General features: G+C 41.9%; 1 protein-coding gene across 1 annotated transcript in view; it reads left to right on the forward strand.

Moving 5' to 3' along the window:
- Window positions 1–25,475, forward strand: part of LOC143982596 (cytochrome P450 2H2-like) — a 107,976-nt gene that overhangs the window by 31,254 nt on the left and 51,247 nt on the right. The window contains exons 2-3 of the mRNA XM_077481468.1: window positions 8,543–8,705; window positions 14,477–14,626. Of these exons, the coding sequence (XP_077337594.1) occupies window positions 8,543–8,705; window positions 14,477–14,626 (313 nt within the window). The remainder of the gene's footprint in view (window positions 1–8,542; window positions 8,706–14,476; window positions 14,627–25,475) is intronic.

A 25,475-nucleotide genomic window follows, 5' to 3' on the forward strand; every position in this document is an offset into this window, starting at 1 on the left:
TGGGTACTGGCGTCAGACTGCTGAGTAGCGCTTGTTGCTACCTCCTCTTCCTGATCCAATACCAAGAGTGGCTGCGCATCAGAAATGTCCTCTTGATATGGATCGGAAAATAATTCCAGTGACTCAAGCGGAAGGTATGTGGTGGTGGTGGTGGTGGTCGTGTTGTTGGTGGTAGTGTCTTTGGGGGTGCACATAGCAGAGAGTGAAGAAGAGGGTGCAGATCGAGAGGATGAGGAGGGTGCAGAAGAGTAAGGCTGAGCGAGCCACTCAACCAAGTCTGGTGCATCCTTTAAAGTAATTGAACGCACCTTCTGCAACTTCCCACTTTGGCTCAAGCCTGTTGCTCCTGCCCTACCCCTACCACCCCTGCGGAAGGGCCTGCCTCTTCCTCTGCATGTCATTTTTTAAATGACCCTGTGACAAAACTCTTAGTCCCTATACCGCTGAAGGACTGCTGCAGTATAGGTGAGCGGTCAGCAGTGGTGCACGTCAACCCTATCTATTGTGGACCGATAGCGGTCCTTACAGAACAGCAGACTGTACCGCACTCAAGCCTATGTACCGTAGCACCCTATACCAAGTTACCAGTCCTTATAAGAACTTTTGTGGACCAAGCAGGTTGTGTATTAGTGTTTAGCAGACTGTACGTCAGTCCCTATACCGCTGAAGGACTGCTGCAGTATAGGGCAGCGGTCAGCAGTGGTGCACGTCAACCCTATCTATTGTGGACCGATAGCGGTCCTTACAGAACAGCAGACTGTACCGCACTCAAGCCTATGTACCGTAGCACCCTATACCAAGTTACCAGTCCTTATAAGAACTTTTGTGGACCAAGCAGGTTGTGTATTAGTGTTTAGCAGACTGTACGTCAGTCCCTATACCGCTGAAGGACTGCTGCAGTATAGGGCAGCGGTCAGCAGTGGTGCACGTCAACCCTATCTATTGTGGACCGATAGCGGTCCTTACAGAACAGCAGACTGTACCGCACTCAAGCCTATGTACCGTAGCACCCTATACCAAGTTACCAGTCCTTATAAGAACTTTTGTGGACCAAGCAGGTTGTGTATTAGTGTTTAGCAGACTGTACGTCAGTCCCTATACCGCTGAAGGACTGCTGCAGTATAGGGCAGCGGTCAGCAGTGGTGCACGTCAACCCTATCTATTGTGGACCGATAGCGGTCCTTACAGAACAGCAGACTGTACCGCACTCAAGCCTATGTACCGTAGCACCCTATACCAAGTTACCAGTCCTTATAAGAACTTTTGTGGACCAAGCAGGTTGTGTATTAGTGTTTAGCAGACTGTACGTCAGTCCCTATACCGCTGAAGGACTGCTGCAGTATAGGGCAGCGGTCAGCAGTGGTGCACGTCAACCCTATCTATTGTGGACCGATAGCGGTCCTTACAGAACAGCAGACTGTACCGCACTCAAGCCTATGTACCGTAGCACCCTATACCAAGTTACCAGTCCTTATAAGAACTTTTGTGGAACAAGCAGGTTGTGTGTTAGTGATTAGCAGACTGTACGTCAGTCCCTATACCAATGAAGGACTGCTGCAGTATAGGGCAGCGGTCAGCAGTAGTGCACGGCAACCCTATGTATTGTGGACCGATAGCGGTCCTTACAGAACAGCAGACTGTACCGCACTCAAGCCTATGTACCGTAGCACCCTATACCAAGTTACCAGTCCTTATAAGAACTTTTGTGGACCAAGCAGGTTGTGTGTTAGTGATTAGCAGACTGTACGTCAGTCCCTATACCAATGAAGGACTGCTGCAGTATAGGGCAGCGGTCAGCAGTAGTGCACGGCAACCCTATGTATTGTGGACCGATAGCGGTCCTTACAGAACAGCAGACTGTACCGCACCCAAGCCTATGTACCGTAGCACCCTAGACAGACCAAGTTACCAGTCCTGATAAAGAGCTTTGTGGAACAAGTGAGTTGTGAATGATTAGCAGACTGCAGCAGAAGGGCAGCAGTCAAGTATAATATTCTTTCTATATTTGGAAGAAAGAATATTATACGTGTACAAGCCTATTACCGTACCACTGATACCAGTCCTGAAAAGAACCTTTGTGGAACTAATAGTAACAGCAAGTCTTTAAAATTATCCTCACTGCCTGACACACTGCTTCCTGCCTGTCCCTATACAAATTGGCAAAAAAGAGTAGGCTGGAACGATTAGCTGGAACAGCTCTTTTGTGGACCTGATAGTAACAGCTAATGATGATGATGATGATGATGATGAAGAAAGACTAATCTGGCTGAGCTGTCCCTAAAATAGCAGCATACAGCGCTCTGTCCCTTTATCTAAACTGACAAAAGAAACTCAGGCTGCTGACCTAACACCTATACCAGTCCTGAAAAGAACTTTTGTGTACCAAATAGCTAGCGTTTTCTCTGTCCCTACTCCACACAGGATCCTTTCCCTACAGTGACAGAAGAAAGAATGTAAAATGGCCACCGGATCGGGTGTATTTATAGGTTAGGGGGAATGTCCAAGTGTCCATGAGCTGTCATGTCTCAATTGGTTGTCCTGTAACACATGATAAACGTGTCACGAAAGGTTAAAGTTCTTGTATACATTAAACACGTAAGTCCGCCGGGGCGAACGACGGAAAAAGGCGTTCGAACCCGCGGACGGCGAAAGTCGGAAATTCGCCGCGAAACGACCGCCGGGCGAACCGTTCGGCCATCACTACTCCCTACCTAAGCTTTTGTAGCCCAGGCTACAGCACTATCAGGTAATGTATTTTATGTCTGACAGAAGAGAAGATGTTTACACAGTCACGGGAGGAGACTTTTATTGCAGAACATAGAGCAGCCATTGTTAATTCACCCTCCATCCACTAGGGGGTGCACTAAGGGTGTTGACTGCTAAGGACTCTGAGGAGGATTGTGGAAGACTGCGGGTGCTATAGTTCCCAAAGAGGCTTAGCCTTTACTACAGTTGTGTCATTGAACTTCAACTGCCAGAGGCACTGAGGAAGAGGAATATTGTGTTTTTTGGCTGGGTAGAGAAGGAGGAAATGACCCGCAGAGAGAGGGAGGCTGGGAGTTGACCGATGGACCTGATTGAAAGAGGGTCACAGTGGAAGCCATCCTGGACCATCAGAGCACCCTGAATGCTGGTGGAGTCTTACCTTACCGAGCCCCCTGGGTAACATGGGGGGTTTGGTTTCAATGCTGGATCTTGCATTGATCCTGGATTAATCCTGGATTAGGGATATTGCTATGTTTGTTGTACTGATTTTACTTATGGTATTACTTTTATATGCCTGTTTCAAGTTTATTATGTGCATGATTTCTAAGGTACTTGACCTTCCGACTCAGTTGCAGCTAATAGAATATATCTTAACTTTTACTATGGTCACCGGAATGAGTATGTCACAAGGAGAAGAAGTAAGTCATGTTCATGATTTTATTTCATGACTTAAAGAGAAGATTGTTGTGATATGGCTGAACCAGAGTGACTCCATCTTTATAAGTTCATATAAGATTAACTTGGGTTAACCTATTAGTTAGTTTAAACTCTGTATTTACAGACTGTAGCAGTTTTCCTATAAAGCATACATATAAGAAAATATAGCTTGCATAAGCAGTTTTATTTTGTACTGTCTAAATAAAAAAAATTGTGCCACAATATGTCTGGGCCACAAGACTCATGTCTGTGACTCATGAAAGCAGATGACATAATTAATGATATGTAATGATATGTAATGTACACCTCTGTATTAACCACACCCATGTTCTATGCAATGATTGGCTGGTAATGGTGCATATAAATTGTACACCCACTCAGAATAAACCAGACAACCCCTGAACACCAATCTTGACTCATCTCTTCTTGTGTTCAGCAGAATGCTGTCTCCTTAGTCTGCAGTGCTAAGAAGTTTTGTAAGTGTGGTAATTGCCGTAATTATACCTAGCTGGTCTTTGTCAGGTTTATAGAAATACCTGTGGACACTGACTGGGGTACACTTTACCAGGGAGTAGAATGAGATTCCCTATGGACACAGAGTCCATAATGAGTGAGTATACCCCTAAGTGAAAATGTCCAAATTGGGCCCAAAGTGTCAATATTTTGTGTGGCCACCATTATTTTCCAGCATTGTCTTAACCCTCTTGGGTATGGAGTTCACCAGAGCTTCACAGGTTTCCACTGGAGTCCTCTTCCACTCCTCCATGATGACATCATGGTGCTAGTGGATGTTAGAGACCTTGCGCTCCTCCACCTTCTGTTTGAGGATGCCCCACAGATGCTCAATAGGGTTTTGGTCTGGAGACATGCTTGGCCAGTCCATCACCTTTACCCTCATCTTCTTTAGCAAGGCAGTGGTTGTCTTGGAGGTGTGTTTGGGGTCGTTATGTTGGAATACTGCCCTGTGGCCCAGTCTACGATGGGAGTAGATCATGCTATGTTTCAGTGTGTCACAGTACATGTTGGCATTCATGGTTCTCTTAATGAACTGTAGCTCCCCAGTGCCAACAGCACTCATGCAGCCCCAGACCATGAAACTCCCACCTCCATGGTTGACTGTAGGCAAGACACACTTGTCTTTGTACTCCTCATCTGGTTGCCGCCACACATGTTTGGCACCATCTGAACCAAATACGTTTATCTTGGTCTCATCAGACTTCCTTAGTCTGCTTGTCTTCAGCAAACTATTTGCAGGCTTTCTTGTGCATCATCTTTAGAAGAGGCTTCCTTCTGGGACAACAGCCATGCAGAAAAATTTGACGCAGTGTGCAGCGTATGTTCTGAGCACTGACAGGCTGACCCCCCACCCCTACAACCTCTGTAGCAATGCTGGAAGCACCCATATGTCTATTTCCCAAAGACAACCTCTGGATATGATGCTGAGCATGTGCACTCAACTTCTTTGGTCAACCTGTTGTGAGTGGAACCTGCCCTGTTAAACCACTGTATGGTCTTGGCCACCATGCTGCAGCTCAATTTCAGGGTCTTGACAATCTTTTTATAGCCTAGGCCATCTAGGCAACAATTCTTTGTTTCAGATCCTCAGAGAGTTCTTTGCCATGAGATGCCATGTTGAAAGTCCAGTGACCAGTATGAGAGGGTGAGAGTGATAAAACCAAATCTAGCACACCTGCTCCCCATTCACACCTGAGACCTTGTAACACTAACGAGTCACATGACCGGGGGGGGACCCAGTTTGGACATTTTTTACTTAGGGGTGTACTCACTTTTGTCGCCAGGAGTTTATACATTATTGGCTGTGTGTTGAGTTATTTTGGGGGGGACAGAAAAATGTACACTGTTATACAAGCTGTACACTCACTATTTTACATTGTAGCAAAGTGTGATTTCTTCAGTGTTGTCACATGAAAAGATATAATAAAATATTTACAAAAATGTGAGGGGTGTACTCACTTTTGTGAGATACTGTGTATATATATATATATATATATATATATATATATATATATATATATATATATATATTATTTTTTAGGGTGTTTCATTTTCTAATGGAAAAAAATAAACTGTAACATTTTTGCAGACTTTGCTTACACCCCGAGTCTGAGTGATGTAAAAGATATACTAGAAAACTTCTATGAAACTATCTATCGCAAACTTAAAATACTATTAAAACTATACACTAAGATTAATAGGTAATATGATAGGCAAAACATCTGTTATATTAATCATCTTTGAATGATGCAATCCCTTGTATTCTGTCACGTCGTGGATCCAAAGCAATTCAAAGAACGTCTTTGTTTTATTAGTAATGAAATGGCTCAGGTCTTTTCCTTCAAAAACCATGTTTTTACCCTCTAATCGTTTTACTTCCTTTTTTCTTTGCAGGTTTGGTTTCTACATTTTTTGTCATATTTTCCTTAACAGCCTGAGTATTACGTTCACCCAAAAAAGCAATTCCTTCCAATTGTCATTGAGGAATATTCAATTTTAAGTGCATATATTGCCTTTGCCATCTACCTTGCTTGATGCAGTGCCCCTGGGATCCTGAAACTGAAGTCGTTTTTTAGACCAACCTCCTAGGTACAGGAGTGAGAGTTGTAATAACTCTTTGTAGTCTTCTCTTGGGTGACTTCCCTCTTTGAGGAAATTTTGGATATAGTTAACCATTTTCACTCATTCTTCTAGAAAGCTTGGAGTGGGACTTTCTTCATCCAGCATTGTTATCTATGACTTCTTATCAAGTGAAGCCCACAGACTTTGCTTTGATAAAAGTGATCAATGTGTGCAACCCCTAAATATTATCCAATCTTCTTTAAATTTGGCATATATATCTTTTACATCACTAAGACTCGGGGTGTAAGCAAAGTCATATGTAAGTCACATCTTTAAAAAAATCAAACACCCTAATACACTGCCTGGACTGAATATAGAGTCTACACTGAATATCTAGTCTATGCTTAATGCAGTGTACATACTAGACTATATATATATATATATATATATATATATATATATATATATATATATATATATATATATATATATATATATATATATATATATCAAATACGCTACCACTAACTAATCTGCCTGCCTAATCTAGCTCAATCTATCTCCGTCCACACACTATACACTATATGCCAAAGCATGCCGGTCACACTCTGATTGGCTAAAGCATGCAGGTCAGGTGCATGCTTTGGCCAATCATCATACAGCAATGCACTGCGATCTCGCAGTGCATTATGGGGCATTCCGCGGTGTTCAAATTTCCCGCGAATGCCCCATATGTTCAGTTTGTTTTAGAAAAAACAAACACCCGATGTTTAACGTTCGACTCAAACCGCGGACTCATCCCTACTGTCCACTAAAAGCAAATGCTTGTAGGGGCAAGCATTTTAAACAAAAGATAAATAGAGGAGCAAATCGGCGCAATATATAAATGACCATATAGCAAATAGCTGCCGAACACCAGGGTCAATAATCAAAAATCCCTTAGAAGAATATACAATAGATGGTGCAGCACTAAGATCCAGTCCACCTATCAAACAATCAATGTCCAATGTGATTTTCAGTGATGATATATAGATTCAGCATGCAGGTAACATCAGGATGCACCGTGGGTGACGTCACGATGCTTCCTTCCGTACGCGTTGCTTCCCTATGTACGGGGACTTCATCAGCGGATTGGTGTGAATGAGCCCCAATGGCAAAGGCTTTTATGGGAAAATGAAATACATAAATGTACATATTATCTTATGGGAAGATTTTGTTGCATATGCTAGAAGGAAAATTGGAAAGAAACAAAGTTATCTTCTTTATTCCATTGTCACTATACTGTAGAAGGCTGACTTTAGATTTTAGGGGGTGGACAGATGTGCAGGAACTGCTGACACGCTCCAGGATACAAGATGTTCAATGGGATGCACAGACCTTCATAAACTTGTACAATCATCTCTGCCTTTTCAAACAGTAAAGGAAATTAAGCACACATAGTTGGTATCCAATTACTAAATGCGCTGCACAGGAGAAAAGAGCTGAGATGGGTCCTGGCAATGATGTGAGCGAGGGCAGGAAGATGGCTTGCTCTTTGTGGAATATCTTCTTGCCTATGTCAAGCCTAAAACATCAAGGCAGTTGTTGGTGTAGCACCCTCCTAGATAAGCTTTTAGTTAGGTTCAGTAAATATAGTTTGTGTGACACTCCTGTAATTAGTTGACCAGCTTGTGATTGATTTGGGCTGTTCTGGGTTTAACTGGCTGCAGGTTTGGTTGCCTCCCCCTGCCTTCTGGAAGATTCTAGACTGTAGTGGACTGGATGCAGCAAATCAGCAGCTGAATATTTAAGTTGTGTCAGCCAATCCTTGGGAAGGATGACCAGATGGTGGCTGGGATTGTGAATAAAAAGGTTGAAAGCCCTGTTCTTGTCCATGAGGAGAAGTTCTCAGCCTGAAGGGCCCTTCTGAGCAGCCCAGCAGCAGGTTTCACCTGCTATTATTGAGGTCTCACTTGTGGCAGAGCTAGATGGGCCTATTTTGCTAAGTCCTCGGAAGTTAAGGATTTCACTGGGGGTCTGGTCTAGAAGATTCACTGAGTAGTTGTCTGCCTGATACTGGATGCAGGCACCCAAGTTTCCAGGGGCACTGTGAGTATAAACTCAAACAAAGAGATCCTAGTGACTGCTGATATCTATAACAAACTAATACTAGTTTTTGTGTGGCCTGGGTCACTGCTGAAGGTGTCATGGTACTGTCCAATTTCTGGGCTACTGCTGGAAGAGCCACTCTGAGAAGTAGTGTGGAAGTGAAGATTGTCCTCAATCTACATCTTACTGTCCATATAGGTCCCATGCCCTATACAAGTTAAACAGCAATACATGTAAAAGGCCTACCCTATACTGTTTATTGAGCCAGTGGAGTGACCGTTGCTGTGTGCCTGGCTGTCATTGCACTTATTTAGGAGAAGAACCTGGGGCAAATCTAGCGGCCCTTGCGGGAATGAGAGCTAGATTACATAGAAGCACATTAGGCCATATCCACACAGTCACAGCTTTTCTTTAACCTGTACAACTCTTTTAAAAAAAAAATCTCTATCAACAGCTAAGTGAAAAGTACGGACCTGTGTATACACTCTACCTGTCCAAATATCGGGCAATCGTGCTGATTGGCTATGATGCTGTGAAGGAGGCTCTGGTTGATCGCAGTGATGCATTTAGTGACAGAGGAGATACGGATCTATCAGAATTATTCTTTAAAGACTTTGGTAAGAGCCTAAAAACAAAATATATATCCCACATTGGTATCATACTTTATGTTTCCACTAGAGACTAACTTGTTTATATGTGCCTTGTTGATACACAGCTGCAATCATTTATAATTAATTTAACAGTGATTAAAACTAATTACATTACAAATGTCAGATTAAAGCTATTAAAGGCACACTTTATTCAAATGTATACATTTAACATGGAAGCACACATGAGGAACCCAAACTTCCTAATTTTTCATCTTGGCTAATGGCTAGTCAGCAAATTGAGAAGCTGAACTAAGTTTGAAACCATCACCTATTGGAATCGTTTTTTCTTTTCTGGCAAACCACTTACATTGTTATTTTGGGAGAAGAGGGGGTCATAGGATCAGACAGCAAAATGCTAATTCTGGTGGACCAAAATGACTTACTCTGCCCATTTATGAAACAAATATATTCCTGCAAATGACAGACAAAGGGTCATCTTCCTGTTCTCAGTTATGCAGGAACCTAATGGGTCGAAGCAATGATGGTTGTGTAGTAAGTGTCTATTACAAACAGCTGCATGATCAAGGGATTTTCTAAAACTCTTTATTAGGAATGTAGTTAGCTAGATAGTGTTTGTTTAGATGCGGTCTCCCAATTCTTCAGGGCTTAGGCAGAATCTCGTAATTCGATACAAACTAAACACACTGTAATAAACTGGCTTGAGAAAAGCTGGATTCTCATTTACTGGTGCCAATTTTGCTAGCCACCACGAGTCAATGTGAATCCACTTCATCCCAAGCCAGATTATTAAGGTTGGTCTTGGCTGTATATTATTTTCCTAGCTAATAATGGTTAATAATAAATCACTAGATCATTGACTTAGATATTTTGTAGATAGGCAACTCCTATCCTCATATTGATTAGGGGTTCCAAATTAATAATAACTACTGCGGTAGGGAACAGACACAAAACATACGCTCAGCATCTTTCCAAATAACTGTTCTGTTTTATTATGACGCAATTGAAGGTTTTTATGCACATGATTACGTAGATATCACATTAATATTACAATTCTACGTTTATGGTAACAAGGGGCGTTACATAGGCAGACTAATTCTAATCAGGACTCGAAAGAATGCAAAACATGTAATGAAAACATTATTAGTGCCGTATGCACAGTGAGGGCAGTGTGCAATACATATAAAATAGAATACAATTATATGCAGAACTTATACATTTTCATTACAATCATATAACTGTTTGTTTTAAGTGTACCTCCCCACCTCCCCACTAATTGTCCATCTGAAAGACAACATCCACATTATTATCAGAAGTTCAGCAGCCTAGAACCCAAAAATGGTCCTCATATATGATCATTCCCACAAAGGTGCCATGAAGTACCCATGAATTTTTAACGAGTATAAAGAGCTTTATTAGGAGAAGGTGTGCCCATAAATGGACGATCCTCAACATAGGGGCAATGCAAAATTTGGGATTTTCTTTTACTTTCACTTTCAGTGATCTGGTATACAGGAGAAATAAGGAGGGTGAATCTCCCTAACAAGAATATAGACAGCAAGAAAAACTTGACAGGTATTAGAATCCATTTTCACTCTATCCAAAACTAAAATGTTTTCCCATTAGTTACACAATTAATGATTTTTATATTGTTTTAATGAAGGATATAAACATGGAAGAAAATATTAACAGAAAATACATTCAGTGGTGGTCTCTATTGTGCTTTTAAATATATGTATATATACAGTGTGTATTTTGTTACTAGACAGGATTTACGAGAGGTGCTATATGGCAAGGCTACAGTAAAAGTTTTTCCAGACTCTGCTAAGTACTGGATAAGTAAAAAATCAATACTAAATTGATTAAACCACGCTCTTTCCCTAATAAAGTGCAAACATGCTAAAGTGATTTCAACTGAGCACCAACATGTTGATATAATAATATGTGTATAAAAAGCCCAAACACCAAATAAGTTCAGTAGGGCAAATAGTGAATATTCAAACAATGTATCAACTTCTTCAGATAGAGTACACAATCTTCAAATCTCTGCTGGACAGTAGGTAAATTTGACTGAAATATCTTTCACCACCATCACCTGTCACAGTATGCTCCCAGTGTGGCAAATATTCGAATGAGCTTGTGGGAGGAGCGTAGTATTTTTGGAACTGACAGACCTGAGATCGCTCTGTACAAAAGATACATTGATGATGACGTTTTTTTGAGTGACATTAACTATAACCACTTTGGTTTAAAATTTTCAGGGAACTGAGACCTATTTGAAATCAACTTCCTTGACTTGGTTCTGGTTAAAAGTGATGGGCGCAACACTACCAGGGCCTATTTTAAGGAGACCGATAGGAATAGTTATATTCCCATGGCAAGTTGCCATCACCCAAGATGGCTCAGCGGGATCCCAAAAGGACAACTAATGAGAATAAGGCGTAACTGCAACAATATGTCAGATTATATATCACAGTCAGATATGATAATCAACAAATTTAAAGAAAAGGATTATGATGAACCTAAACTCAGGTCTATTCAACAACAGACTATGAATATGGATAGGCGCAACCCAAAAAAATAATCAGATTTAGAATTTGTAGCCTTTCTGACTAATTTTATTAAAGAATTCATAAGTCTGGAAAAGGTGATTCTAAAACACTGGCCATTGTTATTAGGGGACACAGCTTTATAAAAATTGTTGCCAAATCGTCCCCAAAATTCATATACTGATGTGCACCCAGTTTAAGAAATAAATTGGCCCCCAATGTGCTAAACCCTCCCAAGAAAAACTGTACCTTTTCTGGATGTAAATGAACATCTTAATAACATCAGAAAGGGATTCCCAAAGCATAGCCTGTCTAATCACTTTAGGCTACACCACAATGGGGATACAAGTTTGGCAAATTTTTTTGGGATAGACAAAATAGATCCCGATTGGAGGGGGGGTAATATAATCCAAAGAATCCAAAGAATATCAAAAAATGAAACGGAATGGATCTATAAGTTAAACACACTCTCGCCCGCTGGTATCAGTGTGGATATTGATCTAAATTGTTACTTATTTAATTATTAATTTTGCATGACAATTTGTAAAGGGGACATCTAACTCATTTGAATCTATCCTGTTATCCCCTCTTTTCCTTTTTGTTGTAGGATAGCCTAAACTATCTTGATTTTATTTTTATTTATACATTTTTAAATATTATATAGTTTTAAATAAATTTTATATAAATCTTTTCTCATTATATTAAAAAAAATCTTAATATATTGCCTCATTCCACACAAGATGGCAGTATATACATGTGATTATTTTTTCTTCCAATTTTTTTCTCTTTCTGGCCACTAAATAGTAGTGATATTTTTCCTTAAAATATCCCCCTATTTCTTGTTCCCTGCTATTTGTTGTTTGTCCACAAGATGGCAGGATTTTAGAAGATTTGTTTAGATTTTTTCACTTTCAGGCTTTTTAGATGCAGAAGTGACTGCAAAGAAATAGCAGGAGCTCAACAATGTTGATATGCTTCTGAAATTTTAAATAATTCAGCGAGTATCTCTTTGATTTTAAGATCTTCTATAGCTTTGGTATGTTTCTGCAATACTTTATTGAGTAGTATGGAAGGATTGGTCCGGATTGGATATTCCCTAATGGGTGGACTTGTATAAAAGCGGACCTGACGTTCATGATCACATAATCCCTGAAGACGTTGGTGTGTACCAGTGAAACCGGTAGGGTGCTTGATTATGATACGTCATCTCTCCTGTTTTTGAAGAGCAGTTGGAACACACCATGGTGTTTCCATGCACATGGATTTCTAATCTGCAAGAATTTGCTGTTTTTATCTTGTTTTTACCAGTATTTTATTTTTTTTTATAAAACTGTGACATACTTCACTATGAAAGCCCTTTCTTTTTAATTTTCCCCCTAACCATTGGACAAATCCCTTCAAATCATTTTGTTCCTGGGAACGTGCTCAAATGATCTGGATTCACCCTGGTGTGTGTGTCCTGGAGGTCGGTTAAATGTTGGGAGCAACATTGGGATCGTGCACAACTGCTGCTGGATATATCCATATGCGCTTTATGACTACCTGTAATAGGGGTCATGGAAGTCTGGTGAGTAGGATTGTGTGACAGGTGATGGTGGTGGAAGATATTTCAGTCAAATTTACCTACTGTCCAGCAGGGATTTGACGATTGTGTACAATAGCTGAAGAAGTTGATACATTGTTTGAAGACTTTGATACATTGTTTGAATGTTCACTATTTGCACTACTGAACTTATTTGGTGTTTGGACTTTTTATCCACATATTATTATATCATGTTGGTGCTCAGTTGAAATCACTTTAACATGTTTGCACTTTATTAGGGAAGGAGCGTGGTTTAATCAATTTAGTATTCATTTTTACTTATCCATTTTCTTTTTTACAACGTGCTGATCCTTACCAACTTTCACCTGTCTAATTATTTTAGTTGCACTAATTATCTTTCCACTTTGTGCCGGTTCTGGGGTTTTTAAAGAGGAAGTAAACCCTGATGAGTTTACGTCCTCTTTGATTCCCTGCAAAGGTAAAGCATAATGGACTACTATGCATCACATAGTAGTCCATTATGTGTCACTTACCTGACACAGGAGCCAGCGATGTCACCGCTGTCCCCTGTAGTCCGGCGCATCCATCTTCTCGGTGGGTCTCCTGCTCCGCTGCTGTCATTCGGCGAAGCTGCAATGACGTCACTCCCGCTCATGCACATGGGAGCCGCCACTCGCGGCATATCGCCGTTGACCGTGGCGTGCTCAGTGCGCCTGCGCGCCGCTGTCTACGGCGCATGCGCCATAGACAGCAGTGCCTGTCTTTCGGCAAATATCTCCTAAATCGTGTAGGTTTAGGAGATATTTCTTGGACCTACAGGTAAGCCTTAATCTAGGCTTACCTGTAGGTCAAGGTTGGTTGTAAGGGTTAACAACCACTTTAACCCCTCATTCACATTTCTCCTAAGTACTGTCTGACACTTATAGAAATTATACTGTACATTTTGTAATTTTTTTTATAGTGTCACAACAAATTTGTCTAATTTCTTTAGGTTTGTAAGCACAAAGTAGAGTAGTAGTGCCTAACTTTATCATTTTAAATTCGTTTAGTGGTTTAATACACTTAAAGTGATGGCTGCTAAAAATATTTTGAAGGTTGGTGCCCTTTATATAATATTTATACACCCTACATCCTCCCCAACCCCACCTCTGTCCTGCTGTACCTACCTCTGTAGGTGTTGAGATTTCATGGCCAGGCAGCTGATGTAGCGGTTTGGGGATTTGAAATCCCTGTTCCTCACCACCTTCCTTCTGCAGGTCTTCTGAGATGGGCCAGAAGGATTCTGATTGGTCATTGCCAGCACAGAAAAGATTAATCCCGGAAGCCCTGCAGATAGAAATGAGAGAAAAGTGGGGATCTCCAATCCCCAGACCACTACATCAGCTGCATGGGCACTGACAGCTCATCACTCGTGGAGGTAAGTACCGCACAGTCCCCCTGGGGAGGTGGGGAGGATGTAGGGTGTTAATTCTAAAAAGGAAAACAAATCCCTTAAACGATCAGTATTTTTTTCTTACTGTAATTATAAACCCACACAAGACAATGAGAACACACATCATACATGCTGATAGTGCCCTTGCTGAGATTCATGCAATGCAGAGGGAGTACATAGGTCATTGTTTAAAATGTTTGTTTTAATTTTAAGGGCCTTAAAGAGCAATATGTATAAAACGTTTTAAATTTTTTAGGGGTCATCATGAGCAATGGAGAGAGATGGAAAACACTTCGCCGCTTTTCCCTGACAACACTGAGAAATTTTGGGATGGGGAAGAGGAGTGTGGAGGAAAGGATCCAAGAGGAAGCTCGGTGTCTCAGGGACAGATTTATGAAGATCAAAGGCAGGTGGAAATAATGCTGAAATTTCACAATGGTGAATCCAAACCCACTTTTATATGAAATGACCCAAGCTATTGTTCTAAACTAAGATTCCTGACTGTGACCCAGGGGGCGGATGTGGCCCTTTGATTGCCTTTATTCGGCCCTTGGGGTACTTTTCCTTCCACTGACACCAACAATGAGGCAATATTTCTCCCATTGATCACAAGGACAGGGCACTATTCCTCCCACTGACACCAATGATGGGGCATTATTCCGCCCACTGATCGCAGTGATGGGGCACTCTTCCTCCCACTGACAGCAATGATGGGGCACTATTTCTCCCGCTAACACTAACAATGGGACACTATTTCTCCCACTGACACCAATGATAGGGCACTATTCCTCCCACTGACACAGATGATGGGACACTGTTTCTCCCACTGATGCCAATGATGGGGCACTATTTCTCCCACTGATGCCAATGATGGGACACTATTTCTCCCACTGATGCCAATGATGGGACACTATTTCTCCCACTGATGCTAATGATGGGGCATTATTCCTCCACCTAGTACAAAGATACATTGTTTAATCCCACTGATGCTAGGATAGTTTCCACTCCAATGGCCACAGTCCGGCCCCCATAATGTCTGGAGGACAGTAAACTGGCCCTTTGTTTGGAAAGTTTGTAGAACCCTGATCCAAACTAACGCCATCTTCAAAGATCTCTATTAATAAGCTGTTGTAACAGTATAATCTAATATGCTAATGACTACCTGGATTATATCTCCTGGTTTGAGATGTGTTATAAAAAAAAAGTCTGAACATGCATGGGGCTAAAATATGGGCATCCTTGTAATTGTTGGCCTTTTTGTGGTTGACAGCTGCCTCTGAAATTTCTGCAGTACACAGTAGGAACTCATTTATAATGAAGGAACCTCAGTTATGCCCCTTATATGATGTGAGTAGTTTAGGTTGTATAGTTTTAAGCACTTGCTGACCACCCCCAAAATATATATTTGTCATTATTTTGATGTTTAATGCCATTGGATCACATTTAGGGTGGTGGGAGAAGTGCTCCACTCCACCCGCTGCTTTCTGGTCATTTTCATGTTTAGCAGAGTTGTCAGTAGATCCAGAAATGAGCCGTAATATGGATAGGCAGGAAGTAAAGTGAGGGCAAGATGGCCCCCACTCGACTCTATGCCCTTGGGGGACTGGAGTGACCTCCAACGTCACTAACGGTCCTCGGGCAGATAGACAAGGTTTTTTCTTCTTAAAGCCAAAATGTTTTATTTTTTTGTTTGCTTGTTTGCTTTTAAAGGTAAATGAGAGATCTGAGGTCTTTTTGACCCCAGATCTCTCATTAAAGAGGACCGTCATAATTATTTCTATCACAAGGGATGTTAATATTCCTCATTATAGGAATAAAAGTGCTAAAAAATGAATAAATAAAGGTACAGTGTAAAAATAAAAAATAAAGTAAAATAAATAAGAACTTTTTTTTAAAGAACCCCGTCCCTCCATGCTCGTGTGCAGAGGCAAACACATACGTAAGTCAAGCCCGCATATGTAAATGGTGTTCAAACCACACAAGTGAGGTATTGCTGCAATCGTTAGAGCAAGAGCAATAATTCTAGTGCTAGACCTTCTCTGTAACTCTAAACAGGTAACCTGTAAAAATTGTTAAAACGTCGTTGGAGATTTTTAATTGTCATATTGCCATTCCACGAGCATGCATAATTTTAAAGTATGGCATGTTGTGTATCTATTTACATGGCATAATATCTTTCACATTATACAAAAAAATTGGGCTAACTTTAGTGTTTTGTTTTTTTCATTTTATTTAAATAAGTGTATTTTTTCCAAAACAATTGCGTTTGAAAGACCACTTCCCAAATACAGTTACATAGTTACATAGTTAGCCAGGTTGAAAAAAGACACAAGTCCATCCAGTTCAACCTTAAAAACAAATAAATAAAATAAAAAATAATCGTACAATCCAGATACCCAATTTTATGCCCACAATTGATCCAGAGGAAGGCGAAAAAAAACCCCAGCAGAGCATGCTCCAATTTACTACAGCAGGGGAAAAAAAATTCCTTCCTGATCCCCCAATAGGCGATCGGATTTTCCCTGGATCAACTTTACCTATGTTAGTACCTAGTTATATTATGTACCATCAGGAAAGTATCCAAGCCTTTCTTAAAGCAATCTACTGAACTGGCCAGAACCACCTCTGGTGGGAGTCTATTCCACATTTTCACTGCTCTAACTGTGAAGAAACCTTTCCGTACTTGAAGCTGAAATCTCTTTTCCTCTAGACGTAAAGAGTGCCCCCGTGTCCTCTGGGTTGACCGTACAGAGAACAACTCAACACCAAGTTCACTATATGGACCCCTAATATATTTGAACATGTTAATCATATCCCCCCTTAATCTCCTCTTCTCAAGAGTGAATAAATTTAGTTCCTCTAATCTCTCCTCATAGCGGAGTTCCTCCATGCCTCTTATCAGTTTGGTTGCCCTTCTCTGCACTTTCTCCAGTTCCCCGATATCCTTTTTGAGAACTGGTGCCCAAAACTGAACGGCATATTCCAGGTGAGGTCTTACTAATGATTTGAACAGGGGCAAAATGATATCTCTTTCTCTGGAGTCCATACCTCTCTTAATACAAGAAAGGACTTTGCTCGCTTTGCAAACAGCAGCTTGGCATTGCATGTTGTTATTGAGCTTATGGTCTACCAAAACCCCCAGATCCTTCTCCACTATGGATTCCCCCAGTTGTACTCCCCCTAGCATGTATGATGCATGCATATTCTTAGGCCCCAAGTGCATAACTTTACATTTATCAACATTAAACCTCATCTGCCACATAGTCGCCCAATTAGACAGTGTATTGAGGTCGGCTTGTAAATTGGAGACATCCTGTAAAGACGTTATTCCACTGCATATCTTGGTGTCATCTGCAAAGACAGAAATATTACTTTTGATGCCAGACCCAATGTCATTTATAAAGATGTTAAAAAGTAAGGGTCCCAACACTGAACCTTGGGGTACACCACTGATAACCTTAGACCATTCAGAGTAAGAGTCATTAACCACGACTCTTTGAATTCTGTCTTCTAGCCAATTTTCTATCCATTTACAAACTGATATTTCCAAACCTGTAGACTTTACCTTACACATGAGCCGTGTGTGCGGAACTGTATCGAATGCTTTTGCAAAATCCAAGTATACCACGTCCACCGCCACCCCTCTGTCCAAGGTTTTACTTACCTCCTCATAAAAAGAAATCAGATTTGTCTGACAACTTCTGTCTTTCATGAATCCATGCTGTCTGTTGCTTAAAGTGTTTTTGTTCAGCAAGAACTCGTCGATGTGGTCTTTTATTAAACGCTCCAGTATCTTCCCAGCTATAGAAGTTAAGCTAACAGGTCTATAGTTACTTGGTAAAGACTTTGATCCCTTTTTAAATATAGGCACCACGTTCGCCCTGCGCCAATCCAGTGGGACTATTCCCGTCATTAATGAGTCCCTAAAAATTAGATACAATGGCTCTGAAATTACAGAGCTCAATTCTTTTAGGATCCGTGGGTGGATGCCATCAGGTCCAGGTGCTTTATCCACCTTTATTCTGTCTAAGTATTTCTGGACCATATCCCTTTTGAGCCATTGTGGATCATTTGGGGCTGTGTCACTACCACCCCCATTATGGACATGAGCTCCCCCATGCTCTTTTGTGTACACAGAGCTGAAGAAAGTGTTTAATAAATTAGCCTTCTCTTTGTCCCCAGTCACCAACTCTAGATTGTTTTGTAAAGGGCCTACATGCTCAGACTTGACCTTTTTACTATTAATATATTTGAAGAATTTTTTGGGGTTTGTCCTACTATCTTTTGCAATCTGTCGTTCGTTTTGAATTTTTGCATCCTTGATTTCCTTTTTACATATACTGTTAATTTCTTTGTAACATTTAAATGACACTAGTGATCCTTCATTTTTATATTTTTTAAAAGCTCTTCTCTTACAGTTTATAGCTTTTTTAACTTTGGCCGTGAGCCACATAGGTTTTGTTTTTAGCCTTTTAAACTTATTGCCCATGGGAATATACTTTGCAGTGAGGTCCCCAACAGTCTTTTTGAAGAATTCCCATTTCTGTTCTGTGCCCATTGAAGCGAATATTCTCTCCCAGTCTAAGTCCTGGAGAGTAGCCCTCATCCTTGGAAAATTAGCTCTCTTGAAGTTAAGTGTTTTTAACTTACCCGTATGTATTTCTTGTTTAGCGCTAACATCAAAGGAAATCATGTTATGATCACTGCTACCCAGGTGTTCCTTTATCTGGACATTAGTAATAAGCTCTGCATGGTTTGAGATTACCAGGTCCAACAGAGCTTCATTCCTAGTTGGGGCCTCAATAAACTGGACCATAAAATTGTCCTGTAATAGGTTTATCATTTTTTGCCCTTTAACTGTCCCAGCAGTGCCATTACTCCAGTCAATTTCTGGGTAGTTAAAATCCCCCATTATTATCACTGTCCCAGCCCTTGCAGCCCTTTCCATCTGTGCAAGGAGCTGAGTCTCCACCTCCTCATTCACATTGGGTGGTCTATAACAAACTCCAACGATTAACTTTGAACTACCCCCATCTAAATGCAGTTCCACCCATAATGCTTCGGACTCATCACACTCTCCATCCACCAGGTCCTCTTTCACACTTGCTTTGAGATCACTTCTCACATAGAGACAGACCCCACCACCTTTCCTTTTTACCCTGTCTCTCCGAAAGAGTGCATAGCCAGGAATATTAATAGCCCAGTCATGTGAGGATTGAAGCCAAGTTTCAGCAATACCGATTACATCATAGCTCTCCTGATGCACCACAGCTTCCAACTCACCTATTTTGCTTGGCAGACTTCTGGCATTGGTGAATAAACACTTTAATGCATTATTACATTTTGCTCTGGTGTTTTTCATATTATTTTTAGTAGTACAAATTGCACTATAGTTTTCAATGGCTGTTTGCAACATGGGAAATTTCTTGACACCTGCCATATCCCACCCCCCATCTATCCCCATTCCACCCTCCATTAATGTCTGACCCCTAACTGACCTGTCTGCCCAATGTACTTCTGGTTCACCCTCCCCCCTCAAACCCAGTTTAAATACTCCTCCAGCCTTCCCATAAACCTCTTCCCCAGCACAGCAGACCCCCTTCCATTCAAATGCAAACCATCATTAGCATATAGGTTGCACCCCAATGAAGTGTGACTTAAAATATTGCAACAATTGCTATTTTATTCTCTAGAGTCTGTGCTAAAAAAAAATTATAATATAATATAATGTTTGGAGGTTCTAAGTAATTTTCTAGCAAAAAATAATATTAATACTTTAATCTTGTAAAAAAAAAGTTCCAGAAAAGTCCTGGTCAGCAAGTGGAGACCTTTTGAAGTAAGTATCTATCGGCTTGACTACTGCAACTACCTCCTCATTGGATTACCTTTACATAGACTATCCCCCCTTAAGTCCATAATGAATGCCGCTGCCAGACTCATCCACCTTACCAACCATTCAGTGTCCTCCACCCCTCTCTGCCAATCCCTCCACTGGCTTCCACTCACCCAATGCATAAAAATTCTAATTACTAACAATAATTTACAAAGCCATCCATAACTCCCCCCTTAGCTACATCATTAACCTAGTTCCAAAATACTAACCAAGGCACTCTCTTTGGTCCTTCCAAGACCTCCTGCTCTCTAGCTCCCTTGTCACCTCCTCCCATGCTCGCCTCCAGCATTTCTCCAGAGCTTCACCCATCCTTTGGAACTCTCTACCCCAATCTGTCCGAATATCCCCTAATCTATCCATCTTTAGAAGATCCCTGAAAACCCTTCTCTTTAAAGAAGCCTATCCTGCTTCTAACTAATACACTGTTTTACTTCCTCCATCAGCTCAGCCCGAAGTCCAAGCCTGGCGGCGGTGGCTGGGTAAGGGAAATTGACTGCTTGGCGGGGGGGGGGGGGGTTTAGGCTCACTTGCTGCTTGCTGCCTGGTTCACCAGTGCCCATCAATGCTGACCACTAAACTGACCTACCTGACCATTATACTGATACCCTGACACCTACATTGACCTCCCCAACACAGTTACTGACCCTCCCCAACACTGACCCCCCCGACACCTATATTGACCCCCTGCACCTACATTGACCCCCCAACACATACACTGACCCCCCAACACATACACTGACCCCCCAACACATACACTGACCCCCCTGACACCTATATTGACCCCCCAACACCTACATTGACCCCCCAACACATACACTGACCCCCCGACACCTACACTGTCCTCCCCGACAAATGCACTGACCCCCCGACACATACATTGACCCCCTTGACAGGTGATCTCTTGACACTCCTGCAGCTCAGCCTTACCTGTGTAGTGTAGCTTATCTCATTCATGACCACTCCGAAACAGCAGGTTGCACGCACCAGGGAAAGAGAGCCAGGATAGGAGAGCTGCTCCGCTGCCCATCCATTTACACAGAGCGATCAGGGATCTCCCAGTGCCCAGCATGGCTGCGGTGTCATTCTCGCTGCCTCCTGGACCCAGCGACACCTATGATGGACATCACAAGTCCCACGGTCTCAGCATTTGACAAGTGGGGTGCCCATCATAGGAGCTGGGTCCCGGAGGTGAGACTTTTTGTACGTCACTTGGCCAAGCTGGATAAGTGAGGGATCGTTCCCTGTTGCCTGTGGAAATGGCTCTGGTCTAATAATGAATTTAGGAATATCGAGACCCGGGGCTTTTTGGGGGCACACTAGCCCCCATCAGCCCCCCCCTCTCGATGCCACTGCCCACGGCTATTACCTTTTTGTATCAATTAACTCTCCTTTTTTAGATTGTACGCTGTAATGAGCAGGGCCCTCTGATTCCTCTTGTACCAAATTGTAATGTCTGTCTTTATTTTGTTAAGTTCTGCGCAAACTGTTGGCGCTATATAAATCCTATATAATAATAATAAAATATGTATTCTTATGAGCTAACTCACAGTTACAGTACCTAGCTGGAATATAATTTCTCAGAGGCAATTAGTATGTCAGCTATTTCTGATAAACATAGGCAAGCATGGAAAGCCATATTAGTTAACAATGTATATTACTAAATAATTTCAAAGAACAATTTCTTCTGTGCTTTAAAGCTGAACTCCAGCCTTAGTTCTAGTCTTACACAGTTGTCCAGGCTCCTCTTCTGTGCTGAAATTGGCATTGCACACTATTAAACTGCATCACATTACATAGAGCCAACCTCATTTACTGGCTGGAGGACAACCTATCCTTTTCTTCCCTAGACTTACTTTCCCTATATGCCCCTTTATTTCATTGGATTTTCATTCATGGCATTCTGAATTACATGGCTGGGAGCAATGACTTTAATAAAGCTTAAAGTGAAACATTAAAAATGTAAAACTCCATTAAAATTCAATAAAAATATTTGATGCAGGCCTTCCTGACCCTGCTTGTGAAGTGGCACATCTTTGCGATGTACAGTGTCTTGAAAAAGTATTCATACCCCTTGAAATTTTCCAAATTTTCTCATGTTACTACCAAAAACATAAATGCGTTTTATTGGGATTTTATGTGATAGACAGGGGCGGACTGACAACTCATGGGGCCCCTGGGCAATAGAAGATTATGGGCCCCCAGGCTTACAGGTGGCAGCCAAGTAACATACAAAACAACATATAGAGTACAGCAGTTAGGATGAGTGCCACGCTCAAATACATCACAGTCCACAGTCCTACCTTATGGCAGAGCCCCCCCCCCCCCCCTGTCACCTTCTATCTGTGTCCCCTTACACACACCTTTGCACCTTAGTGCTTGGTGTGGCAGGCAGCTGGTAGGAAAATGCCTTTAAATTAGAAAAAAAATTCCATTTGTTGCAGGCTCTGAACTGCGCAAGAGTCTTAGAGCCAGTGAAATAGTGAACTGTCGTGGTTGGCCTCAGATCTGGCAGTGGGTTGTGTGGATAAAAGCTATACTTGATGTGTGCCAAATCATGGCACAGGCAGGCACCCAGACCTGCCCTGCTGCCTGATCCTAGGCTTGGCTCGGCAGTTCACCATTCAGCTGCCTCCGAATGGCTGTGGATTTTTCACGGGCATAGGATTGTTATATCGACTTCTGTTTAGCGGCAGAAGCACAAATAAAACAAACAGTATACATACACACACACACACATTATACATATATACACATAGACACCAGTGGCGGCTGGTGCTCAATACTTTTTGGGGGGGGGGGGGCGCAAACAAACTGAAAAAGCAAAATCAAAAAAAAAAAAAATCAATTGCAGCCACTGTGCCCACAAAACACAGCCACTGTGCCCATCAAACGCAGCCACTGTGCCCATAAATTGCCGCCACTGTACCCCATAAATTGCAGCCACTGTACCCATAAATTGCCACCACTGTACCCATAAATTGCCACTACTGTGCCCCATCAAACGCAGCCACTGTACCCCATCAAATACTGCCAGCAAGCCCATCAATTGCCGCTAGTCTGCCCCATCAAATGCTGCCAGCGTGCCCATCAATTGCCGCTACTGTGCACCATCAAATGCTGCCAGTGTGCCCATCAATTGCTGCTACTGTGCCCCATCAAATACTGCCAGTGTGCCCATCGCACTTATCTGTCTCGGAGTGGGTCAGTGGCGGTGTCCTGCACGCTCCTCAATGTCTTCCGTCCTCTCTGTCAGGTGTCCAATCACAGTGCCTGACGCTTCAGTCAATCAGGTGACAGGTAACAGACCCGAGCATCTGATTGGCTGAGAGGCGGTTCAGTGTTAGCAAAGTGAATTCCTTTGCTTTGCTAACACACACACAGCTGAGTGAACAGTGAACGCCCAGCATGACGCCTGCTGTTCACCTTTGTGGGTGCCTATTAGAGCCTAAGGCTCTAATCAGGTGCTTCCCAAAAACACACCCGCTGCTGTAATTCAGGTACCCAGTGCCCGAAATGGAGCCGGGCACCTGAATAGGGGGTGTCAGCAGCGACCATAGATAGATAGATAGATTCATGCATTGCATGAATCTATCTATGGTGATAGAGAGGTGCTAGGAGAGAGGGGGCAGTGCCCATGTGCCCCTTATGGACGCACTGCCACTGATAGACTCACAGTATACACATAGACACACAGACATACACCATACACACACACACACATATATATATACAGTATATATTTTAGGGCTGGGGAAAAAAAATCGATTTAAATCTTAAATCGAGTTGAGAGGTCAAATCAATTCAAAATTTAAGCAAATCATTTATTTTTTATTTTTTTCACCACCGTGCTGGTCCCGAGGTGCTGCGGGCAGGAGTTTTTAGGCGAGGCCGCTGCTTCGGTCTAGTCCACGAGGCCGGATGCCACAGACTAGGCCAAAACTGCGGTCTCACCTAAAAACTCCTGCCTGCAGTTCCTCAGGACCGGGCCTTTTTGTTCAGCCAATAAAAATTAGTTCACATGGCCTTTTTAAGGCATATACTACCCCACTAGTGTCAAAGGATATAAAATTCTTTATAATGTGTGCTCTTTGATTAATAGGATTAGTAAATTCCTTTTTTTTTTCATGTTTTTGGGGACCTTTGTACAGCAGTGACACCTACCACATCCATAAAAACCTTTCATGTCCCAGAACATGTGTTTAATATTCTTGGGCGGATGTACTATATTTTTAACCACTACAATACAGGGCACTTTCGCCCCCTTCCTTCCCAGCCCAATTTTCAGATTTCAGCGTTCTAGCAATTTCAATGACAATTGCGTGGTCATACAACACTGCACCCAGATTAAATTGTTATCATTTTGTTTGCACAAATAGAGCTTTATTTTGGTGTTATTTATTAACGACTCTGTTTTATTTATTTTGTGATATAAGCGAAAAAAGAGCGGAAATTTGGAAAAAAAACAATATTTTCTTCTTTCTATTTTAAAAGAAATCCAATAAAATTTTATTTTGTCATAAATTTAAGGCAAAATGTATTCTGCTACATGTCTTTGGTAAAAAAAAATTGGTTAAGTGTATAATAATTGGTTTGTGTGATCACGGACATATGTACGCAAATGATCATGTACATATGTGTGCAGGTGATCACGGACATATGTGTATAGATAATCATTGGGACATGTGATTTTAGTGGGACATATGTGGGGGTCATGTTTTTATTATTAGTAACATGTGTTTTTATTATTTGGGGACATGTGTGTTTTGGGGACATATGTGGGGACATTGTGTTTATACTGTGTGGTGTGTTGTGTGTTTTACACTAGACTGGTGATCAGTGAGTAAAAAGCTGTAAAAAACAGCCCATACTCACTGATCATCAGCCGGCTGCAGCGATCTGCTCTGCTGATCGCTGCCGGCTGCCCTCCTGCCGATCCGAGATGTGCCGTGTCCGGGTGACACGGGCGCATCGGGATCGCGCTGCTGCGGGCAAGTAGAGAGCTCCCACCCGGCCGTATATGTACATTGGCCAGGTGGGAAGTAGTTAAAGACCATATATCTAAGGTTAGGAGCTTTTTTACATATGTAATTTGGTTTATTTTGGAGGAAGGGGCCTATATGGCCATCTTTTAAAATTTCCCAATGCTTGCTTATAATCTTCTCTACTGCCTTATGTTGAATGTTATAGTCCATCACTACAGTATAACCCAGCCCTCAAAAATTCCACTCACCTGCTTGCATTTTGCGAGTGGATTTTGAGGGCTGGCGAGCTATGGCTGCCTGGGAACGGGGAGGCAAGCACCGCCGGCAGGCGGATTGTATGGAAGCCGTTCTTTCAGCAATTGGAGGGGAAGAGAGTGGAG

The sequence above is a fragment of the Lithobates pipiens genome, unplaced genomic scaffold, assembly GCF_037356315.1.
Source record: "Lithobates pipiens isolate NorthernLeopardFrog02 unplaced genomic scaffold, aLitPip1_a1.2 Scaffold_1, whole genome shotgun sequence".
In the NCBI taxonomy this organism is placed as follows: domain Eukaryota; kingdom Metazoa; phylum Chordata; class Amphibia; order Anura; family Ranidae; genus Lithobates; species Lithobates pipiens.